The sequence below is a fragment of the Malania oleifera genome, chromosome 7 (assembly GCF_029873635.1).
Source record: "Malania oleifera isolate guangnan ecotype guangnan chromosome 7, ASM2987363v1, whole genome shotgun sequence".
In the NCBI taxonomy this organism is placed as follows: Eukaryota; Viridiplantae; Streptophyta; class Magnoliopsida; order Santalales; family Ximeniaceae; genus Malania; species Malania oleifera.
In genome coordinates this window covers 70,885,164-70,905,496 of record NC_080423.1, presented here as the reverse complement: position 1 = coordinate 70,905,496, position 20,333 = coordinate 70,885,164, and the positions used below count along the sequence as shown (strand labels likewise).

The window sequence follows — 20,333 nt, the reverse complement described above, 5'->3', positions numbered from 1 at the left end:
GGTACGATTGTCTGCTTGTTGTGTCTAGGCACCCATAAAGTGGTTGATTGCCCTTACAAGTCATCTCTCAATACCTTGCAAACCTCCATTGCAGAAAAATCATGAATAGGATAAGGATGAGGAAACCTCAAGGATGGGTACAATGCGGTTACTCAATGCGTTGGAGATATTGACGAAAGAATCCAAGGTTGCCCAAGCTAAAGGGTTAATGTTTTTGGATCTACATATCAATAGGAAGAGCACAACTATAGTGGATATGGGGGCTACCACAACTTTGTCTCAATGAAACGCAAAGACTCAACTTTAGACAATGAGTCAATGACTGACGCATGAAAGCAATTAAAATTAACTCCATAGACCAACCTACAATAAGGGTAGCCAAGGAAGTGATTGTAAAGCTTGGCCAATAGAAGGGACATGCAAATTTCACAATAGTTCTGATGGAAAATTTGCAAGTGATATACTTGGAATGGAATTCTTACAGGAGAATAGGGCGGTCCCAATGCCATTTTCTAGTCAACTTTTGCATGACGACAAATCACATGATGCAAGTTTTAGTGAAAGGAGATGATTTGAAGGTGTATACCAACTTCTCTAGCCTCGTTGGGTGGATGAAGAGGTAGGATAGGAGCTAGTGCCTACTACCATCCAAGACAGGTTAAAGAAGTGTCAAGTTGTAATATCAAAAAAGCTACCACGCAAACTACCTACACGACGAGCTGTACTACATAAAATTGTGATACCAATGATGAAGCTCCCTACTAAAGGGTCATACCTAACGGCGCATCCAAAGTTTGTAGAATTACATATGCCATTACATATGCCTCTTGATGAGTTGTTCAAAGCAACATCAATGTTGTTTTGGAGGAAACATGATGAAAACATGCGAATATGTGTGAATTAATGCACACCCAACAAAGTAATTGTGCACAAGAAATATCCCATTGATCAGCTAAATCATATCACATACTTCATCAAACTTGACTTATGGTAAACTAAGGATAACAAAAGATGATGAGCCAAATACTACTCACATGATGTAGTACGGAGCTTATGTATTTTTGGAGGAAACATGATGAAAACATGCGAATATATGTGAATTAATGCACACCCAACAAAGTAATTGTGCACAAGAAATATCCCATTGATCAGCTAAATCATATCACATACTTCATCAAACTTGACTTATGGTAAACTAATATCGGGTGAGGATAACAAAAGATGATGAGCCAAATACTACTCACATGATGTAGTACGGAGCTTATGTATTCTTGGTGATGATGCTCTTTAGGTTAACTAATGTGCTTGCAACTTTCTGATGTATCATGTGTATAAATAATACCTCAACATGTTTGTCATGGTATACCTTGATGACATTGTTACCCTGTTCTACTCTGGAAGAACATGAAGAGCATTAGCGGAAGGTGTTGGATAGGCTGAAGGAGAACAGTCTATACATGAAGAAGGAGAAATGCTCTTTCGCTCAAAAGAGTATTAAATTCTTCAATTATACAATATAACTTGTTAGCCTAAATTTTTAAAGCTTATGCTTTAGTTATACAATATAACTTGCTAGAGTAAATTTATTTGATTTTTGTTACTTAAACAGATAAAATAATAGAACTTGTTTAGTTTATTGTATTATTTGAATGTCTTATGTGCCTAATAGATTAGTGGAGTGTATAAGGAATTTGGTGTTATAAATTTATTCATCAAACATGTCATTAATGAAAAAGTGGAAAACCACACATGCATATATACAATTTTTCTATAAATAGCGGTTTAAAACAAATGAAATAGTTGTTGCCTTTATTAAACAATGTTAGTAAGTTGAACTAAAGGATCCAAAATAACACTATAACATTTTTTAAGAAGGATTAAAAGATTAAAACATGTTGTTGAGATTTTGATTAAAATGAATGACCTAACTTGAAGATAGGTCTCTCCCTCTATTTATAATACAAATTAAATACATTCTAATAACATAATACCCTAAATAACTCTCACTAATTAACATCGTAACACTCTTAATAATAATAATACTAAAAGACATAAATAACCTCTAACACTCCCCTGCAAGCTAGAGCATAAATGTCATACGCTCCTAGCTTATTACAAATAAATTTAACACAACCCCCCCCCCCCCCCGGCCCGAAGATTTGGTAAACAAATTAGCAAGCTGTTAACGGAGATAATTCAAACCAAAATTAACATGGTATCAGAGCCCCTCTTCTAATCCGTCATTTTGGTCTTAATCACTACGTGCGATTCTCATCGCTGTTTTTTCTTTTATCAAAAGCTCAATATGTATACTACTCTATTTCAATTAAGAAATTATTGCTTGAATCAAAAGCATTAGAAATTTTAATTTCAATTCCAATTTCAACCAAATAAACAAAACGCCACCTGTAGCTACAATCTTTACGGGAGTCTACAATTAAAACTATGGCCAAAACAGTTCGCACATGAAATCAAACACCTCATGTCTGTGATCATGATCAAAAAATCGGAAATGCAGCACAAAACAAACACATACATATATATTAAGAAGAAACTAGAAGATCTTGGCGACATCTTTCATCAAGCAGCGGTTGGCATTGTGGAACTCTGTGAATTCCTGGAAGGAAATGAAACTATCGTCATTGATGTCGATCTCTGACATCATTCGCTTCAACTCATCGCTGGTGACAACGCCGAGCTGTTTCAAGGCCTCCCCCAACTATACGGACGATATCTTGTTATTGCTGTTGGTGTCAAAGCGCTTGAAGATTTGTTCCCGCACAGCCTTATCCTGCGCCTCGTCATCCGCCATGTCTGTGCACTGATGTGGTGGGTGATGGAGTGCATTTTCCTTCGGTATGAGTTTTGGGGAATGGGAGAAATCCAATCTCTTCAAGATAATCACACTTGGGATCTTGTGATTTGTCCCTCTGGTGTCAAACCTATCGGCTGTAAATGGGTGTACTCAGTCAAGTATCGGTCCGATGGGTCATTGGACAGATATAAGGCCCGTTTCGTGGCTCTTGGGAACTAGCAGAAGTATGGTATTGATTATGAAGAGACCTTTGCACCTTTTGCCAAAATAACTACTGCGCCGATTATCTTGGAACTTGTTGCGTCGTAGGGGTGGTCTCTCCGACAGATGGATGTGAAGAATGCTTTTCTACACGAGGATTTGAAGGAAGAAATCTATGTCTCCAACCCCCCGGCATGTTTGCTACACCTTCCTCAGAGGTTTGTCGGCTACGCCGATCCTTGTATGGTCTGAATCAGGCTCCTCGTGCATGGTTTGATAAATTTCGCTCTACCTTGCTTGCTTCTCATTCTACTTAGAGTCAGCTTGATTCCTCTCTTTTTCTTCGCAAGACTTCTGGAGGAATTGTATTGCTTTTGGTATATGTTGATGACATTGTAATTACTGGCTTTGATACTGAGTTAAGTAAGCAATTACAACAGCATCTCAAGGCCTCTTTTCACATAAAAGATCTTGGTCTCCTGCAATACTTTCTTGGCCTTGAGGTGCAGCTTACTCCAACTGGTATGTTGTTACACCAGCACAAATACACGCAGGAAGTGATTTCATTGGCTGGTCTCCAATCGGGTAATTCTATTCTTACTCCCTTGGAGGTAAATCTTAAGCTTCGTCAAGAGGAAGGCGAGTTTCTATTAGATCCATCCTTATATCGGCAGCTTGTTAGGAGTTTGAACTACTTAACGATTACTAGTCCTGATATTTCTTTTGCTATACAGCAAGTTAGTCAATTTATGCAGTCTCCTCGACATCTTCATTTAGCCGTTGTCCACCGCATTATCCGACATTTGAAGAGAACCTCTACACACGGATTGTTCTTTCCTAAGGAATCTTCCTTACAGTTGGTGGGGTATAGTGATGCTGATTAGGCCGAATGTGCGGATACTCGTCGCTCTGTTACTGGCTGGTGCATGCTCTTAGGCAATGCACTCATTTCTTGGAAGAGAAAGAAGCAAGACAAAGTTTCCAAGTCCTCCACTGAGTCTGAGTATTGTGCTATGTCTTCCGCATGCTCTGAGATCACATGGCTATGTGGGTTATTGGGTGAACTTGGTTTTTCTCAGCTTCATTCCACTCCTCTTCATGCTGATAATACCAGTGCTATTCAGATCGCCGCTAATTCTGTCTTCTATGAGCGTACAAAACATATCGAAGTCGATTGCCATTCCATACGTAAATCTTTTGACAAACAAGTGATTACTCTTCCTCACATTTCCACCGAACGACAAACTGCAGACATATTCACTAAAGCTCTTTCTCGGCACCAATATCAGTTCTTGGTTGACAAATTGATGCTTTTCATTTACCAGCATCAATTTGATGGGGGATGTTAACAGAGATAATTCAAACCAAAACTAACAAAAACTGCATATCAGACTTCACACAAGCGGTAGTAATGAGCTTTTGCACAAATTTCTCTCGAACAAAGTGGCAATCAACTTCAATGTACTTTGTTTGCTCATGGAAGACCAAGTTGGACACAATATGAAGAGCAACTTGATTATCACACATTAACTTCATTGGTTGAGAATGTGAAAAACTCAATTCTTCCAACATGTTCTTCAACCAAAATAGTTCACAAGTAGTGTAAGCCATAGCACTATATTCAGATTTAGCACTTGACCTAGCCACCACCGTTTGTTTCTTACTCTTCCAAAAAACCAAACTACCACTAAACCAAGATATAGTACCCAATTGTGGATCTCCAGTTAGAAGACGACCCAGCCAAATGTGCAACTATATATCAGTGGATATAAGTGCAACCTTGATCATGATATACTCTCCCGGGTGCACCTTTGAGAAATCTCAAGATGTGAATTACAGCATCCTAATGACTTGTCCTCAGAGAATCTAAAAATTGACTCACAACACTTGTTGCAAAAGATATATCCGGCCAAGTGACTGTGAGATAATTCAATTTTCCAACAACTCTCCAATATTGTCCTAAGATTAGGTAGCAAATCACCCAAATCTGGCACTAACTTGCAATTAGGATTCATGAGTGTATCAACTGGTTTAGATCCCAACAATTCAGTTTCATCCAACAAATCAAGAACATACTTCCTCTGTGACGATCTAGATACTTCTATACCCAAGAAGTATTTCAATGATCCCAAATCTTTGGTTTGAAACTTAGTCTATAGAAAAAGCTTTAGACTCTAAATACCTTTATCATCATCATCTGTAATAACAATATCATCCACATAAACAACAAGAAGGATCCTACACAATGAATTATGATGATAAACCACAAAATGATCAACTGCACACCGTCGAAGACCAAACTCAAGTACTATAGCACTAAAAAGACCAAAACAAGCTCTGGGAGACTATTTTAAACCACATAGTGCCTTCTTGAGCCGACACACTAAGCCTGACTCCCCCTGAGCAACAAACCTAAGTGGTTGCCCCATATACACCTCCTCCTCATGGTCACCATGCAAGAAGGTATTCTTCACATCTAGCTTATGCAAAGGCTAGTGACAAGTAGTAGCCAAGGAGATGTTCAAAGCTTTATATGCTTGTTGCAGATAAAGATTATTTTCCTACTTGCTTGCCTACGTGCGTCTACTCATGCAAGACCTCCCTCTAAGAATGGAAGTGCCGCCACCTCATGTTGGCGGTTGTGGATCATTTGATTGGACTGAAATTAAGAATGGGTACACGTTACGATATGAATCATTTAAAAAATAAACGTATTCGTTCTGTAGGAATCTCTTACAAGATCAATTCGGATTGGCCTTGGTTCGTTTAGAACAGGCGTACTAATGTAAGTTTGGCAATCGAAGAAAAAGTGCCTGAATAATCCAAACCATAAGCCTGAGTATACCCCCTTAGCAACAAGATGGGCCTTTACATGAGCCACAGAACCATGTAAACCCAACAACAACCAACCATAGACTTGTCAGAACGAAGAGATACCAAGCCCCAAGTGCCATTGTCTTATAAAGCATTCATCTCTTCAACAACAGCATTCCTCTGCCCAAAGTGGGCTAAGGCTTCCGAAACAGATTTATGAAGGGTAGTAGATGATAGAGTAGTAACAAAACAATAATAGAAGGGTGATAAGAAGTCATAACAAACATAGTTGGAAATGGGATGTTGAGTACATGTGCATTTACCTTTCTGAATAGCAAGAAGAGGATCAACATCATGGAAAATATGATCATCAGACGAGGAAACCAAAGGCGCAGTAGTCGAAGCTTAAGGAGATTCTCTTCCTTGGAACTGCCACTGTGAATACACCTGCAAATTAGGGCGATCAAGACAATGAGAAGGACTCAAGCTACATGGAGATTCAGATGGTTGGTTGGGCAAGGACAGCAAAGTAGAATATGGGAGATTAGGTAAAGGAAGAGACTCATTGAACTTAGAAACACTCAAGGGCTGGGTGTAGTGAGGTGTAGACTCAAAGAAAGTAACATCGGCAAAAACAAAGAAGCGACGCAGCACAGGACTATAACAATGATATCCCTTTTGAGTATATGAGTAGCCCAAAAAGGCACATTCTATAACACGAGAATCCAACTTATACACCCGAGGAGTTGATGAACAAAGAACACACACCCAAATATACGAGGAGGGCAAGAGAATGAAGGTGAATTAGGAAAGAGAATAGAGTAGGGAATTTTACCATTAAGAATAGAGGATGGCATCATGTTGATTAGATAGCAAGTAGTAAGTACAACATCACTCCAAAATACTTTAGGTACATGCATTTGATAAAGAAAGGAGTGAGTAATTCCAAGGATATGTTTATTTTTCCTCTCTGCAACCCTATTTTGTCAAGGAGTGTGGGCACAGGATGATTGATCGACAACACCAAACTGAGTCATATAAGTAATGAATTTTGCACTGAAATACTCTTTAGCATTATCACTTTTAAGTATTCAAATTGGCAAACCAAATTAAGTCTTTATTTCATAATAAAAGGCACAAAATATATGAAATAACTCGGAACAATCTTTTATTAAATATAGCCAAGTCATTCTCGAATAATCATCCACAATGGTTACAAAGTACTAGAAACTGAACTTGGACACAACTCTACTAGGACCCCAAACATCAAAAATGAACTAACATGAAAAGGCTTGCAACCCATTTATTGACTCGGGAAGCGAAAGGGAAACGATGATGTTTTTCCAAGTGACAAGACTCACAATCAAGACTAGACACAAAACTCAAATCAGGAACAAAACATTAAAATTTTTCCAGTGAAGGAAGACCAAAATGACAATGAATTTGGAGAGGAATGGCAGCAGCAGTGCAGGCAGTAGAAGGAGATAGTGGCTCAAAGTGATGAAGTCCACCAGCTTCACGCCCTCCGCCATCGTCTTCCTCATCTTCAGATCTTGAATAACCAAAAAATTAGGGAAGAATGTTACTGAACAATTCATGGATTTAGTAATCTTGCTAACGGACATAATATTGAAAGGAAATTTTGGAATATTAAAAACTGAAGGAAGAGAAATAGAATAAGTGTGATTTACATTACCAATTACAGTGGTGGATCCGTCAGCAAGAGTAATGCAAGGTAAATTTACACGATATTGAAGAGTGGAGAAGAAGCTAGGTATACCTGTGATATAATTAGTGGTTGCGTAGTCTACGACCCAAGGACTAGGACAAGAAGTACTAGATGATAGGCATAATATGGGATTACCTATTTGGGCAAGAGATGTAATGGGAAGAGAAGCTTGTTGTGACGCTTGATACTGCTGGAACTTGGAATACTCTTCCTCTGACATGGATACAGTATGTTGCCCCCCACTCAGCCCCAAAGGTGTGGAGTCAATGGCAACAGCATTGGTTGCCCCCAAAGATGTGAAGTCAGTGGTGGTTGCATTGGCAACAAGTGAAGGTATACCGTGGAGATTCCAACACTGCTCAATAGTATGATTATTCCATCCACAGTGAGTGCACCTGCAAGAAGTGTCTCTACCTCGTTCATCTCTGCCACCATCACCACTTGAACCACCTTGATAACTTTTGCGGTTGTCCAGTAGATAACTAGAATCACCTTGTGTAGCAAAGGCTGTCCTCTCAGAGCCAAATGCAAGAGCAGGAAAATGTGTGCTAAAGGAAGCACGAAGGACACAAGAATAAACATTGGCAAATGAAGGCAGCTTAGCACTACTAAGTATCTGGGACCAGACTACCTCAAACTCAGGTCTCAAGCCCACTAGAACCCGAAGAATTGTAATCTACTCTCTCGGCTTCTACATCTCATGAATGTCAACAATTATAGGTTGCAAGACATTAAGCACCTCATGCATACGCTTCATCTCTCCAAAATAATCTACAATGCTCCTATCTCCTCGTTGTAACTAAAAGTACTCCTGGTATAAATCATACATGTGTAATGTTACTAGAGTATAGAAGCTTGGCATAATCCCAAATCTACTTACACACATCTAGATGCAAACACATCCATGCAATCTATGGCTCCATCGAATTCCACAAAAGGGAAACTATCAAGGCATCTTCTTGAATCCACACTTCTTTTCTTTTCTCATCAAAAGGATCAAACTGGAACAAGCGGTCAGATTTTCCTAATCTGCTAAATAAACTCAAACAGCTTTAGACCATTGAACATAATTCTTTCCATCCAACGTTTGAGTCGTTATTTGTAGCAGCAATGTAGGAAACATAATTTTGGGATTCATAGATTCCATAACACACTCACAAACTTACAACCACACCAATGTCAAACAAGAAGAACAATCAAAACTAATCGGGACAATCGCAAACTACGTGAAGCATCAACACAACCACGGACAAGGTGAACAACTCACTTATTGATATAGCATTGCCACATCCTCCTAAGTTGACTTATGAACATTGCCACTATTCCAAGAAACCCACAAAGAAGCCTTTACAAACATCAAACAGAAATTAACGAATTAGCGCAAGTGCATGGTCGAAAAAGGTTGTATATCTTAGCAAAAAACATGCCCAACAAATATTGTCTAGAGAAGGAATCAGAAAATGACAAAGGAAAAAAAAAAGTCAAAAAGAAAAAGGTGGCTAGAAACTCTCTCACACGCCGGTGCTTAGGGTCGGCACTATCGGCAGTTGGCTGGCATGTGGCGGCACATGGGGCCTTTTCCGAATATGGGGTTTTGTAGGGGTAGGCTTCGAAGGGTTGTTTTTGGCTATATGGTTGGTTTTGTGAAATAATGAAGGGTGGAGGTGGATCTGAGAAGGGCAAGGTCGGTAATCTGTTTTTTGGTGATGGCCGAGTATAATAGACTTAAGGTTGGATCATGCTCTAATACCATGTTGAGATTCTGATTAAAATGAATGACCTAACTTGAAAATAGGTATTTCTCTCTATTTATAATACAAATTAAACACATTCCAATGACAATAATTCCCTTACTAACTCTCACTAGTTAACATACAAACCCATTTAATAATAATAATAATAATAATAAAATACATAAATAACCTCTAACACATGCAAATACACCAATATACATTAGATTGTGTGTCCTTGCAAAAAATTCACAATCATTACACCTGCTTCACATTGCATAACATTCACTACTCCCGCTTTCCGTTACACCCATTACTATTACGTTCTACTACCCGCTACCACTATTTAAAACCATGTTCATAGGAAACTTCTAATCAAAACTATTCATATAATTCACAAGTTGAGTCTCTTCGAGTTATCGCCCCAAGAGGCACAAACTCATGGTCAAAAAAAGAAATTCAATGGGCTACTAGAAAAGTACTTACCCCGCCAACCAAAAGAGTTGGTTGAATCTAGGTTTCTTCAAAAATATTTGAAAACCAATCCGAACCAAACCAAGCCAAACCTAAATTTCAGTTAACTGATTTGTTTAGTTGGGTTTCGGTTCATTTTTTTACGATTTTCAATTATCAGTTTGGTTTCGATTTATAAGTTCATACACCGATGCTTACCTGAACCAAACCACTACATGTATTTCTTTACGATATGTATTATTTATGTTAATGCCAAAAATTGAGCAGTTTTCATAAATTGTCCTTAGACTGCGACCACCTGAAAAGAACCAAACGAAGATGGCTTGGAGTACCCGGGGTGTACTCCGGGGGATCACTCCAATGCCTAAGTTAGAGAATGGGAGGTTCAGATTGCAATAGTAAGTGAAGAGTAAGTGAAAATGAGATGCTTACCTCCTCCTGAGATCCCCTTTATATAGTGGTGAAGGAAGACTCCCCTTCAACTTGAAATTTATGAGCGTGCCATTATGCTTAGAGGGTTATGGGTGACTTGCCATTATGTTTAGGGAGGTTATGGGTGACTCGTCATTATGCTAAGAGAGGTTATGGGTGACTCGCCATTATGCTTAGGGGGGTTATGGGTGACTCAAGGCGGTTATGGAGGACATCAATAGTAGCTCTAGTAACGGCATTGGGGGTTATGGATAACTTGAAGGTGGTTATGCAAGACATTAAATGTTGTCAAATGTTGGCCTTACAACTATCCACCCCTATGGACATACCTGTCAATTTTGGGTGTCTCAGTTCCCCCCTCCCTCCCAATTACTCTCAAATATTTGAAATAAATTTCTCTTATTCGAAAGTAGTAATAAATTTTTGGGCAGGCCTATGGAGCCTCATGAGCTCTGCTCATTAGATGGGCTAATACAAGTGAGTCGTGCTCACTGCTCTATGCCTCATGAGCCGTACTCATCAAGTGGGCAAACTTTCAGGGCCTCATGAGTTGTACTCATCAGATGGGCCATTATGGATGAGTCATGCCCACTCCTTTGTTGCCTCATGAGTTGTGCTCATCAGATGGGGTCATTATAAGTGAGTTGTGCTCACTCATTTGTTGTCTTATGAACCGTGCTCATCAAGTGGCCAAGTTTTCAGGACCTCATAAGTTGTACTCATCAGATGGGTCATTATAGGTGAGTCATGCCCACTCCTTTGTGCCTCATGGGCAAGTCATCAGGGTCTCATGAGCGGTGCTCATTAGATGGGCCAATACTAGTGAGTTGTGCTCACTCTTTTGTTGCCTCATGAGTTGTGCTCATCAATTGAGCAAATTTTCGAGGCCTCATGAATGGTACTCATCATATGAGCCGTTGTTGGTCTAGGCATGTCCACACCGTTGGGATTCACATCATTTGGATTCCTGCCATTGGAGTTCACGCCACTGGGGTTCGCACATCGTGAGTCTATAAGTTGCCCACACTATTTGCATCTTCTACCTTATTTACCATATCTAAGGCCTTCACAACAACTTCTTATGGGGCAGCTGCCTTCCCGTCAGACACTACTTCTATTTAGTTAGCCTCCGAACCATGCTCCCTATGATCTTTTTTTTTAAATGCAAAATCATAGTGAACATGTCTTCCACCCTTTTTTTGGAATGCTATAAAGTCACTCAGTGGCACACTTAGGTTATCTATTAAAGTGGAATGAACTGACTAAAGTGATCGGTTTCCCCGTGCGAGTTCTGATTTGGAGTTATGCAACATAGTCATGGTCAAGGATAGAAAACCTCCCAAAGGTTCACACAAACGGCGCCAACTGTTGCTGCCAAAAATCGAACAACTTTCGTAAATCATCCTTAGACCGCAACCACCTAAAAAAAACCAAACAAAGATGGCTTGGAGGACACTGGGTGTATCCCGGGGGATCACCTCGATGCCTAAGTTAGGGAATGGGAGGTTCAAATTGCAATAGTAAGTGAAGAGTAAGTGAGAATGAGATACTTACCTCCTCCTGAGATCCCCTTTACATAGTGGTGAAGGCAGACTCCCCTTCAACTTGAAATTTATGAGCGTGCCATTATGCTTAGAGGAGTTAGGGGACTCGCCATTATGTTTAGGGAGGTTATGGGTGACTCGCCATTATGCTTAGGGAGGTTATGGGTGACTCTCCATTATGCTTAGGGGGTGTTATGGGTGACTCAAGGCGGTTATGCAGGACATCAATAGTAACTCTTGTAACTGCATTAGGGGTTATAGATAACCTAAAGGCGGTTATGCGAGACATCAAATGTTGTCCAATGTTGGCCTTACAACTATCCACCCCTATGGGCATACTTGTCAATTTTGAGTGTATCAATTTATATTCTATACTATTATATAATAATGTATATAATATATTTTAAAGTTACAAAATAGTACGCATACATTTTTTTTTGGGTGATTAATTTATATAAATAAAGTGTAAATGCGCACATTACATCAAACCCCAAGTCAAATATCTCATTTTTCTTTAAAAAATTGTACTCGTTCAAAAATTAGTTCGGATCAGATAACCGAACCATTGGTTAACCAGATCGTTGGTTAACCAAATCATTGATTAACCGAAGGGTTCGGATTAGTTTCCATTCACAAAAACACCAAACCAAAACCTTCAATTTGGTTTAGGTAACCAAACCACAAACATGCCTACTTGAATCTACTCATTGTACTCAACATGGCTAGGTTTTGTTTCAACGCCTAAAAGAGTTCAACAACCAAGAAGATTCATTTTGAGCATGTTATTGGCCATTGTAACATCACAGAATGGATGAATCGTAGAGAAAACGGTGTGCATCTTCATCAAAAAAAAAGACACAAAACGTGGAGATTCCCCAAGCCTACATGGAGAAAGCTTCCAAGCAAACAAAAAAGTGGGCAAATCAAAAGACAAGCCTTACACTTCAATGTGGGTAACTCGATGCTTGTTAGCTCCATCACCAAGTCACTATGGTGTCGATATAAAGGACTACTTTAGTATAAAGGACCAGTCCCCATCTTAGCCAAAATAGGAAAGCTTTTATAAGTTATCCTCCACCTTGTATGAATATGCACTATGTATTTCATGTCAATTACCTCAAATCATTCATCATTGGATTGAAGATCCAACTAGAAGTCAGTTAAGCAGAGCAATCTCACGTCACTAAAGACCTCACAACCAGACAATAAGTTAAAGACATCTTCAAGTCCACATCATCAAGGTGACAATGGCATAATTTCTTAGTGAACTAGAAGGCCTCGAATATAAAGAAATCTGCTATTGGATGTCAATGGAAGACATGCTATTGTTTGTGGATAAAGTTGAAGAGTATTGAATATCAAAATCTACGAGGTTTTCAACTACATAAGAGGGGAGAATGTCACCATCCAAACCTATTCAAGCACTTGATGTAGCCATTTGTCTTGTCCATAGTGGGAGGGAAACCATCATGCAAATGGTACTCATTAGGTTGAGTATTGCCTTGGGGAAAAGGGAAAGTATCAGTCCTCAGTCATATTGATGTTTCCTCGTGCTAGAGTTCGATTTGCATAGAAAGCTCTTTAGGAAAGGGTGAGTATTCACCAATCAAGTAAAACTCACTAACTATTGTAAACATGTTTAGCGTGCATGCATCTCTCGCTGAATACACGTTGCCAATGGAGGTGTGATAGTGATACTATGAATTGTGAAAGCTTTTACGCTTTACCATTTGACTTTTGTTTTACTTGATTGCTCGCTACTTCCACCTAATGTATTTGATGCTTGATAACTTGTTCATGTGATGAATCCGTAGTTTATGGCTAACTAATTAAATTTGTGTGATACAACTAGTACTGCATGGCCCTTTAAACGATGTGAAGTGTTTTTGTCCATAACACCAAGTTACATCCCTCCATGTCCAACCATGTCTCAAAGATATCCGAAAATTCAAAATGGAAAAACAATTAGAATAATTTCCAACATGTCTTGGGCTGTGTTGAGCATCTATTGGTATCAAACACATGTCAAATACTATTCAAGGCTTTCAGGAGTGTCAGTGTTTGTCAGTGTTTCGTAGCCTTTACAAAGTAAATTTGGCCAATCACTGATGAGCAATCATCATTAGGTCAAGGTACAAAAATAAATGTATGTATTTAATTTCAAATGGCTTCCAATGATTGTTCCACATCACTTCCAATTTCCATAGATATAGCAAGAAGAAGCCTATTGCTTATTGGTTTAAAGCAATATATCTTGCTACGTCAATTAAATATTAAAGAATCATTTTTAAAAATATCTTAATTTTCTTCAAGAGCTGTCCCTTTGAGTTTGCATGATTTTCCTTGGGGTATGGAGTTTTCACAGAGAAAGTTGTGTTAATAGTTTAATACACCCTAGCTTCAATTTTATGTGTATCTCATACACCAAAAAATTTACATTGTTTCAACCTTACACTCAAATTGTCTATGTTTGCAAATTAAATAACCAAATGTCCAAACATCAATATTAACCCCATGTTTGGGAGCTTTGTCAAACCTTGGTTTGGATAAAGGTGGAACTGGATAAAATGCCAAACGCAATGAAGAGAGTTTTGCCCAATCCAACAAATCCAAATCTATGAAATTCAAACTCCTAAAATAACCAAAATGTGCACTAGTCATTTAATGCAGTTCTAGAAAGCAAAAACCAAAAACCAAGTGAAAGTAAGACTGCACAAACACATTGTGCAAACACAATATGCACAAGCCATTTTCCAGCAAATTGCAAACCACGCATAAACAGTAAATCAATGGGATACGCGTGTGCTCGCGCGCGCGCACATACAGAGCTCACAATGCAACTGTCAGTCTTAAAATAACTGTCAAGCAATCACAGTCAACAAAAGAATAAGACATAAGCGTGTAAGATAGAAATTTTGAGATACAACCACTCCACTATGTGCTTCAGTCACCAGTTGAATCATGCAAATCCAGAAATGATGCGGAGTTTTGCACAAATCTCAGTCCTCTCAAATACTTTTACTCTATGTTTGGAAGAGACTTTGAATTCAGATTTGTGTAGTACAAAATTATATTAGATTTTGTCTAAATTTATCTAAATTCAAATTCGAGATTCAAAATATATTCTGTAAATGTAAAGTTAAAATAATTTGATTGGGTACAAACAGATTACAAAAAAAAAAAAAGATTAAATTTGTAAACAAGAAACTTATATACCACAAGTATGAAGTTTTTCTCCTTACCAACGCTAAGTTCCCAATGACACACACAGAGGATCACCTGCCCGTTAGCTGTGGGCGTTGCCGTTGGCCATTACCTTGTGGATGGAACGGAAACGGAGTAGCGCGCGCAAACCCGCCAGAGGGTAGGGCAAGTGGAGACCAGGAACGCGGTCGGTGGATGGAGCGCATGCTATAAGTTGGATCTCAGGATTAGAATTGGTTTGCCGAATCAATAATATTTTTATGAAGAAAAACTCTATTTATTACCAAAAAAAAATTACATTTAACGATTTGTTAGAATTAATCAAGCAAAAAAGGTTAGGATTCTTTTAATATTATTAACAAAAATTATGAACACTAAATCAAAAATTAAAAATTAAAAATTAAAGCCCAACAATTTGTTTTGATTAATATTTTTAAAATAAAAATAAATTAAATTTTAATTTTTGGATTAAAGAACAATTAAAAATATGGTTAAAATAATAAAAATTAAAAAATACTACACATAATATTTTAAAATTTCATGGACATTTTTATCTAAATTATAATATATATATAATTAAAAATTAAAAATGCTACATATTGTTTAAAATTTTATGGACATTTTTATTTTAATTTTAAGATTATATTTAAATTCATATGATTATTTTATTTTAATTAAAAATAAAAAGTTAGGTTTGTATAAAATGGATGATTTAATCAAAAAAATCTTGGATATTAAAATATTTTGACAACAAGTTTGCAAATAAATTGAAAATCATAATTTTATTTTTTAATTTTCGCAAACAATTGAAAACCAACAGCAGAAATAAACAATTGGTAATATAAACAAGCACGTTTTCATAATTTACTTTTATACTATACTAAAACAAAAGTAAAAATACAAAAAAAATATAAATGATAACAAACAAACTCTTAACTAATTCAAATAAATAATAAGATGTCATAGAAACTTGTGATTTTTCTTGTCATATATTTTTTTATGGTGAATAGCAACACTCTTTTATAAAGTCTCGCAATCCCATTTTCATGGAAGACATCAAGAATAATTTTTATTTAATTCTCATGGTAAAATTTTGAAGAATGTACATAATGGAAAAACCCCACACACGCACGCACATTAATATTTATGTCATATTCAGCACACACACATCAATATTTATGTCATGTTTAATATACAATAAAATAATGGAATGAAGTATGCATCTATTCTTTTCATTTCATTTTCATGTTTGGATAGGCCTTCTTAAGTGGATAGTGTCCATTCTTACTTAATGTTGATTATTTTCTACATAAAAATGACGATAAGCATGTTGTCCAAGTGCTCATGTCTTGCTCATTCTTTCCCAAAATAAGATTCAGATAGAAACTAGAGAGTGACTTCCTGATCCTAAAATAATTTAATAATTTGAAATATAACTTTCATTAAAAAAAAAACAATGACAATTTAATAATGGTTAATTTACGAAAAAAATTTAAATTTAATTAAATATTTGATAATATATGTGAAAAAATAAACATTAATTATAAACAATTATAAAATAAACAATATTTAGCTTGGATTTGTAAACTTCCTACTCAACCTTGAATATTTTCGTCATCCATTTCCATTATCAAAATTGGAATTGTCAAATGATGTGAAACAAGAATGACCATTTCATTCATATTTACCTGCTATTATATTCTCCATTTCTCCTTTCAAACATAGCATACAAAATTGAAATTTTTAGAACTTATTGCCTCACTTTTTACATATCACCTTAATAGGTGGCCTAATCTTCAAGGCTATCTACAATGGTTATCACCTTGAGATGTGTCCTCCACATCAAAGCGATTTGTTCAAGTTATTACCTCAGGAGGAAGCCTACTGATTAATTAGATTGATTAATATTTCAAACTTCTTTCTGAGTATTACATTCTCTCTAAGTGACCTCTCGAATTTAGTGCCTCCCCCAATAGCTCCTTTTCTAGGCTACTTTTGGTGATGGGGGTCAAAAATACATCATAGCTTGGTCTTAGAGGTCGAGCATTTCACACTTTGTGAAAAGTTGTGTGGTATTAGTTAAAGCACTCTTATTTAACTAATCCACTAAAGGTTATCGCAATTTACCAACACTACACATTCACAATAGTTGAGTAAAGTGAAAGTAGTAAGCAATTCATGGAAGCAAATGGCGAGCAAGCGGTAAACATTGAAGTAACATAATTCATTAACAAACTCTTCTTTAATCAACATGTGTCTAGAAAGGGATGCAAGTAGGCTAAACACATTTAACAATGCTAGTGAATTTTACAGGACCAATGAATACGCACCCTCCCTTGAAAAGCTTTATATGTTATTTTAGCTTGGGCACTAAGAAAAATCTAAATGTACGAGGAGTCATAGTCCAATCCTACACTAAAAAATAAACACATTCAAAGCGTAAAACCTATACTAGTATTTACATTATGTAATCCATCCCATGCACACATGAAAAGCAATCACAGGCAAGCAGATGCCCTAAGGAAGCTTGGCTTATGGCACTCCCCACTTATACAGTCGATGTCCTTGTAGAGTTTGATGAAAGGTACTCTTCAACTTGGTTCACGAATAGTAGCATGTCTTTTGCTGAAATTCAGTTGATTTATTTGTCTCCAAGGCATTTCCATTTCACTAAGAACTTGTGTTGCTTCTTCCTTGATGACGTGAACTATCTATCCGCAAGTATGACTTCAACTACTCTTTTGCCAAGCTGTAACGTCTTCATTGGGGCTCTAGTTGATTGACTTTTGCTTGGATCTTCAATGATAGTGTTGAGTGGCTTAAGGTAACTAAAGTGAAACATAAGATGCAATTTCAACCAAGTTGGAGGATCAACCTTAAAAGATGTTACCAATAGTCATTTTTTACCTAACAAAATAAAGAGACCAAGTTGAATATATGAAAAATTAAGCTAAAAATACAAAAGAAAAAAAGCATAGGGCAGTCAACTGATCACTTTTTGGTAGTCAAATAGCCTTTTTTTCCCTTCTTTAGTTTGGTGCCACCCAATAGTGGTCAATCAGCCTCTTCAGGCAATCGATTGTGTAAAGACCTAAAAATTTATGCCATTTTTTTTATACTATAAAATCATATTACTTTGATACTCCTAATAAAATCTACTATAACATACCTATGCAGCGAAAAACATAAAATCATAATACCATTATTACAATACAAGAATTTCAGTATTATCCCCAAAATATACATACACATCACTCCAGAAACATCCCTCGGACCTCCTAAACCACTTAAAAATACATCTTCCTAAAACACTTATCCTGCAGATAGGGCAATACAAATATCCCCTCTACGACGGAGCCTAATCTGCTCGTCTAACTGGATCATCTGAAATATTTAAATTACTAGGATGAGACAACTCTCAGTAAGACGAAATATGTTATTACTAGTATGTGGCAGGTGAATTTACATGAATAATATACAGTTAAACAACTGAAATTGAGATAGCATGTAAAATAATATACAGTATAACTCACACCTATGTAGCTTAAAATACAACTACAATATATGATTTTTCTATTTAATCATACTTCTAATAACTATAATTGTATCAGATGTTAATTTGTAAATCTATATATATGTAAATAAATTTGAAAACTTCGCGAGATGGTTGTATGTCATAATCTAACCCCTCATGATAAGGTTGTGTGGCCCGTAGGCAAGACTTAACACTAGTTGGCCTACCAGGATAAGTCAACTAAAATCTCCCTGGTTAGATCGGCCGCCTCAACCCAGACTACCGGGGAGTCTGTAGTACCTCCCTAGGCACAGTCGACTACTAATAAATCCACACACTATCTGAGATATGTGGTTGCACTCTGAACTAAAATAGCTACGGTACCGTGCTCTAAAATCTGAACTGATCCATTAGGGTCTGATACTGCATAATACTAATTTATATTTATCTTACTGTTTTACCATGATTATGTTCAACTGTAATAACCATAACACTGTAAAAGTTGAACTGAATAAACTGTAATATCTAATCTAAATAAACTGAAATATTTAATCATTATGGTTCTGTAATCTGTATATCATGGTATTTTGAAAAATGCTATAAAATATCTTACTGTGTGTATTTTGTAATTCATGATTCTGTTATATATATATATGCTAAAAACCATGATACTCTGAAAAATGTATATATTTTGTACTGAACTGATATTAACTCAAGCCACACCATTAAATAAATAAAACCCTTATACTGTAAACAGTATTTAAATCCATGTTTCGTAACCTGTATGTATTTTTGACAATACAAAATAATTTATAATCTGTAGAATTTTCCTGAAAACACATAATTTCAGGTTATAGAACATCCAAAATTCATATCCCAATATACTTATATTTTATTGGTAAATTTTTTAAAAATTACTAGCATAGCATATTTCCCTTACCTGACTAACTGAACTCGTCTACCGATCCTTAACTCACGCCCACATCGTTCATAATTCAAAACCCCGAAATTATGCACATATATCTCCCAATCAATCTACTAAATATCTAGAATAATTTTCATACTCACATTTTCTAAACTACAAACTATTTATCATTTTATTTGGGTTCCTGATAAAATACCCACTAGGGTCCTTAGCCTGACTGTCGGAGTTCAGTTGACTTACCCTGGTCGACCAGCCAAAATAAGTCCTGCCTTCAGACCGCACAACCCTGTCATGAGGGGTTAAATCATGACATACAGCCATCCAGGGAAATTTTCTCAAATATTACGAGTGTATGTAGATTTCTAGAAATAGTAGTAGTATTTTGATAAGTAAATTTATATAGTTTTAATATATGTTATTTATACCAACATTTACAATTTCAGTTATCCATGATATTATTTTTAAATCAAATTATTTATATAGAAATATAACTTAGTAGCCACACACTAGTAATAGCATGTTTCGTCTTACTGAGCGTCGTCTCACCCCAGTGTTGAATTATTTTTTAGGTGAACCAGTTAGGCGAGTGGATCAGGCTCGTAGGTAGAGAGGCTGTTAGTCTGCCCTCTTAAGGGTGAGTAGTATTTATGGGTAGTATTTTTGTATGCCCTGACATCAGTAGGGAATAGTTTTGAGGAGAACAGTGATATATGTATAATTTATAGGATAAATAGACGCTTTGGTATTGTAATTTATGTGGTTATGTTTATGTATGTGGCTTTCCGCTATGTAGGTTAATGTTTGGTATTAAAATAGGGGAAAATATTTTATTTTATTAGCAAGTTGTTACATTGTGGTATCAGAGCAGTGGAATTTCACAGTAATTATTATTATTAAAAAAAAAAAGTAAGGGAAATCTCAATTAATTTAGCATGATGTTACAATTTGGTA

General features: G+C 36.6%; 1 protein-coding gene and 1 pseudogene across 43 annotated transcripts in view; both read right to left on the bottom strand.

The window, feature by feature from the left end:
- The window catches only part of LOC131160309 (dirigent protein 17-like), a 66,219-nt gene extending 51,025 nt beyond the window's left edge, over positions 1-15,194 (bottom strand). For 28 of the 43 annotated variants that reach the window (XR_009137994.1, XR_009138001.1, XR_009137996.1 and 25 more), the window contains exon 1: positions 14,982-15,179. Coding sequence is in view for 1 of the 43 variants with exons in the window: in XM_058115842.1 (XP_057971825.1) it covers positions 15,019-15,149 (131 nt within the window). In the remaining 42 variants the exon portion in view is untranslated. Of the gene's footprint in view, positions 1-14,981 lie in introns of all 43 variants that reach the window. The other 15 variants (XR_009138002.1, XR_009138005.1, XM_058115863.1 and 12 more) reach the window with 4 other exon arrangements.
- On the bottom strand, positions 2,555-2,812 carry LOC131160311 (polcalcin Bet v 4-like; annotated as a pseudogene).
- Positions 15,195-20,333: the final 5,139 nt, after the last annotated feature.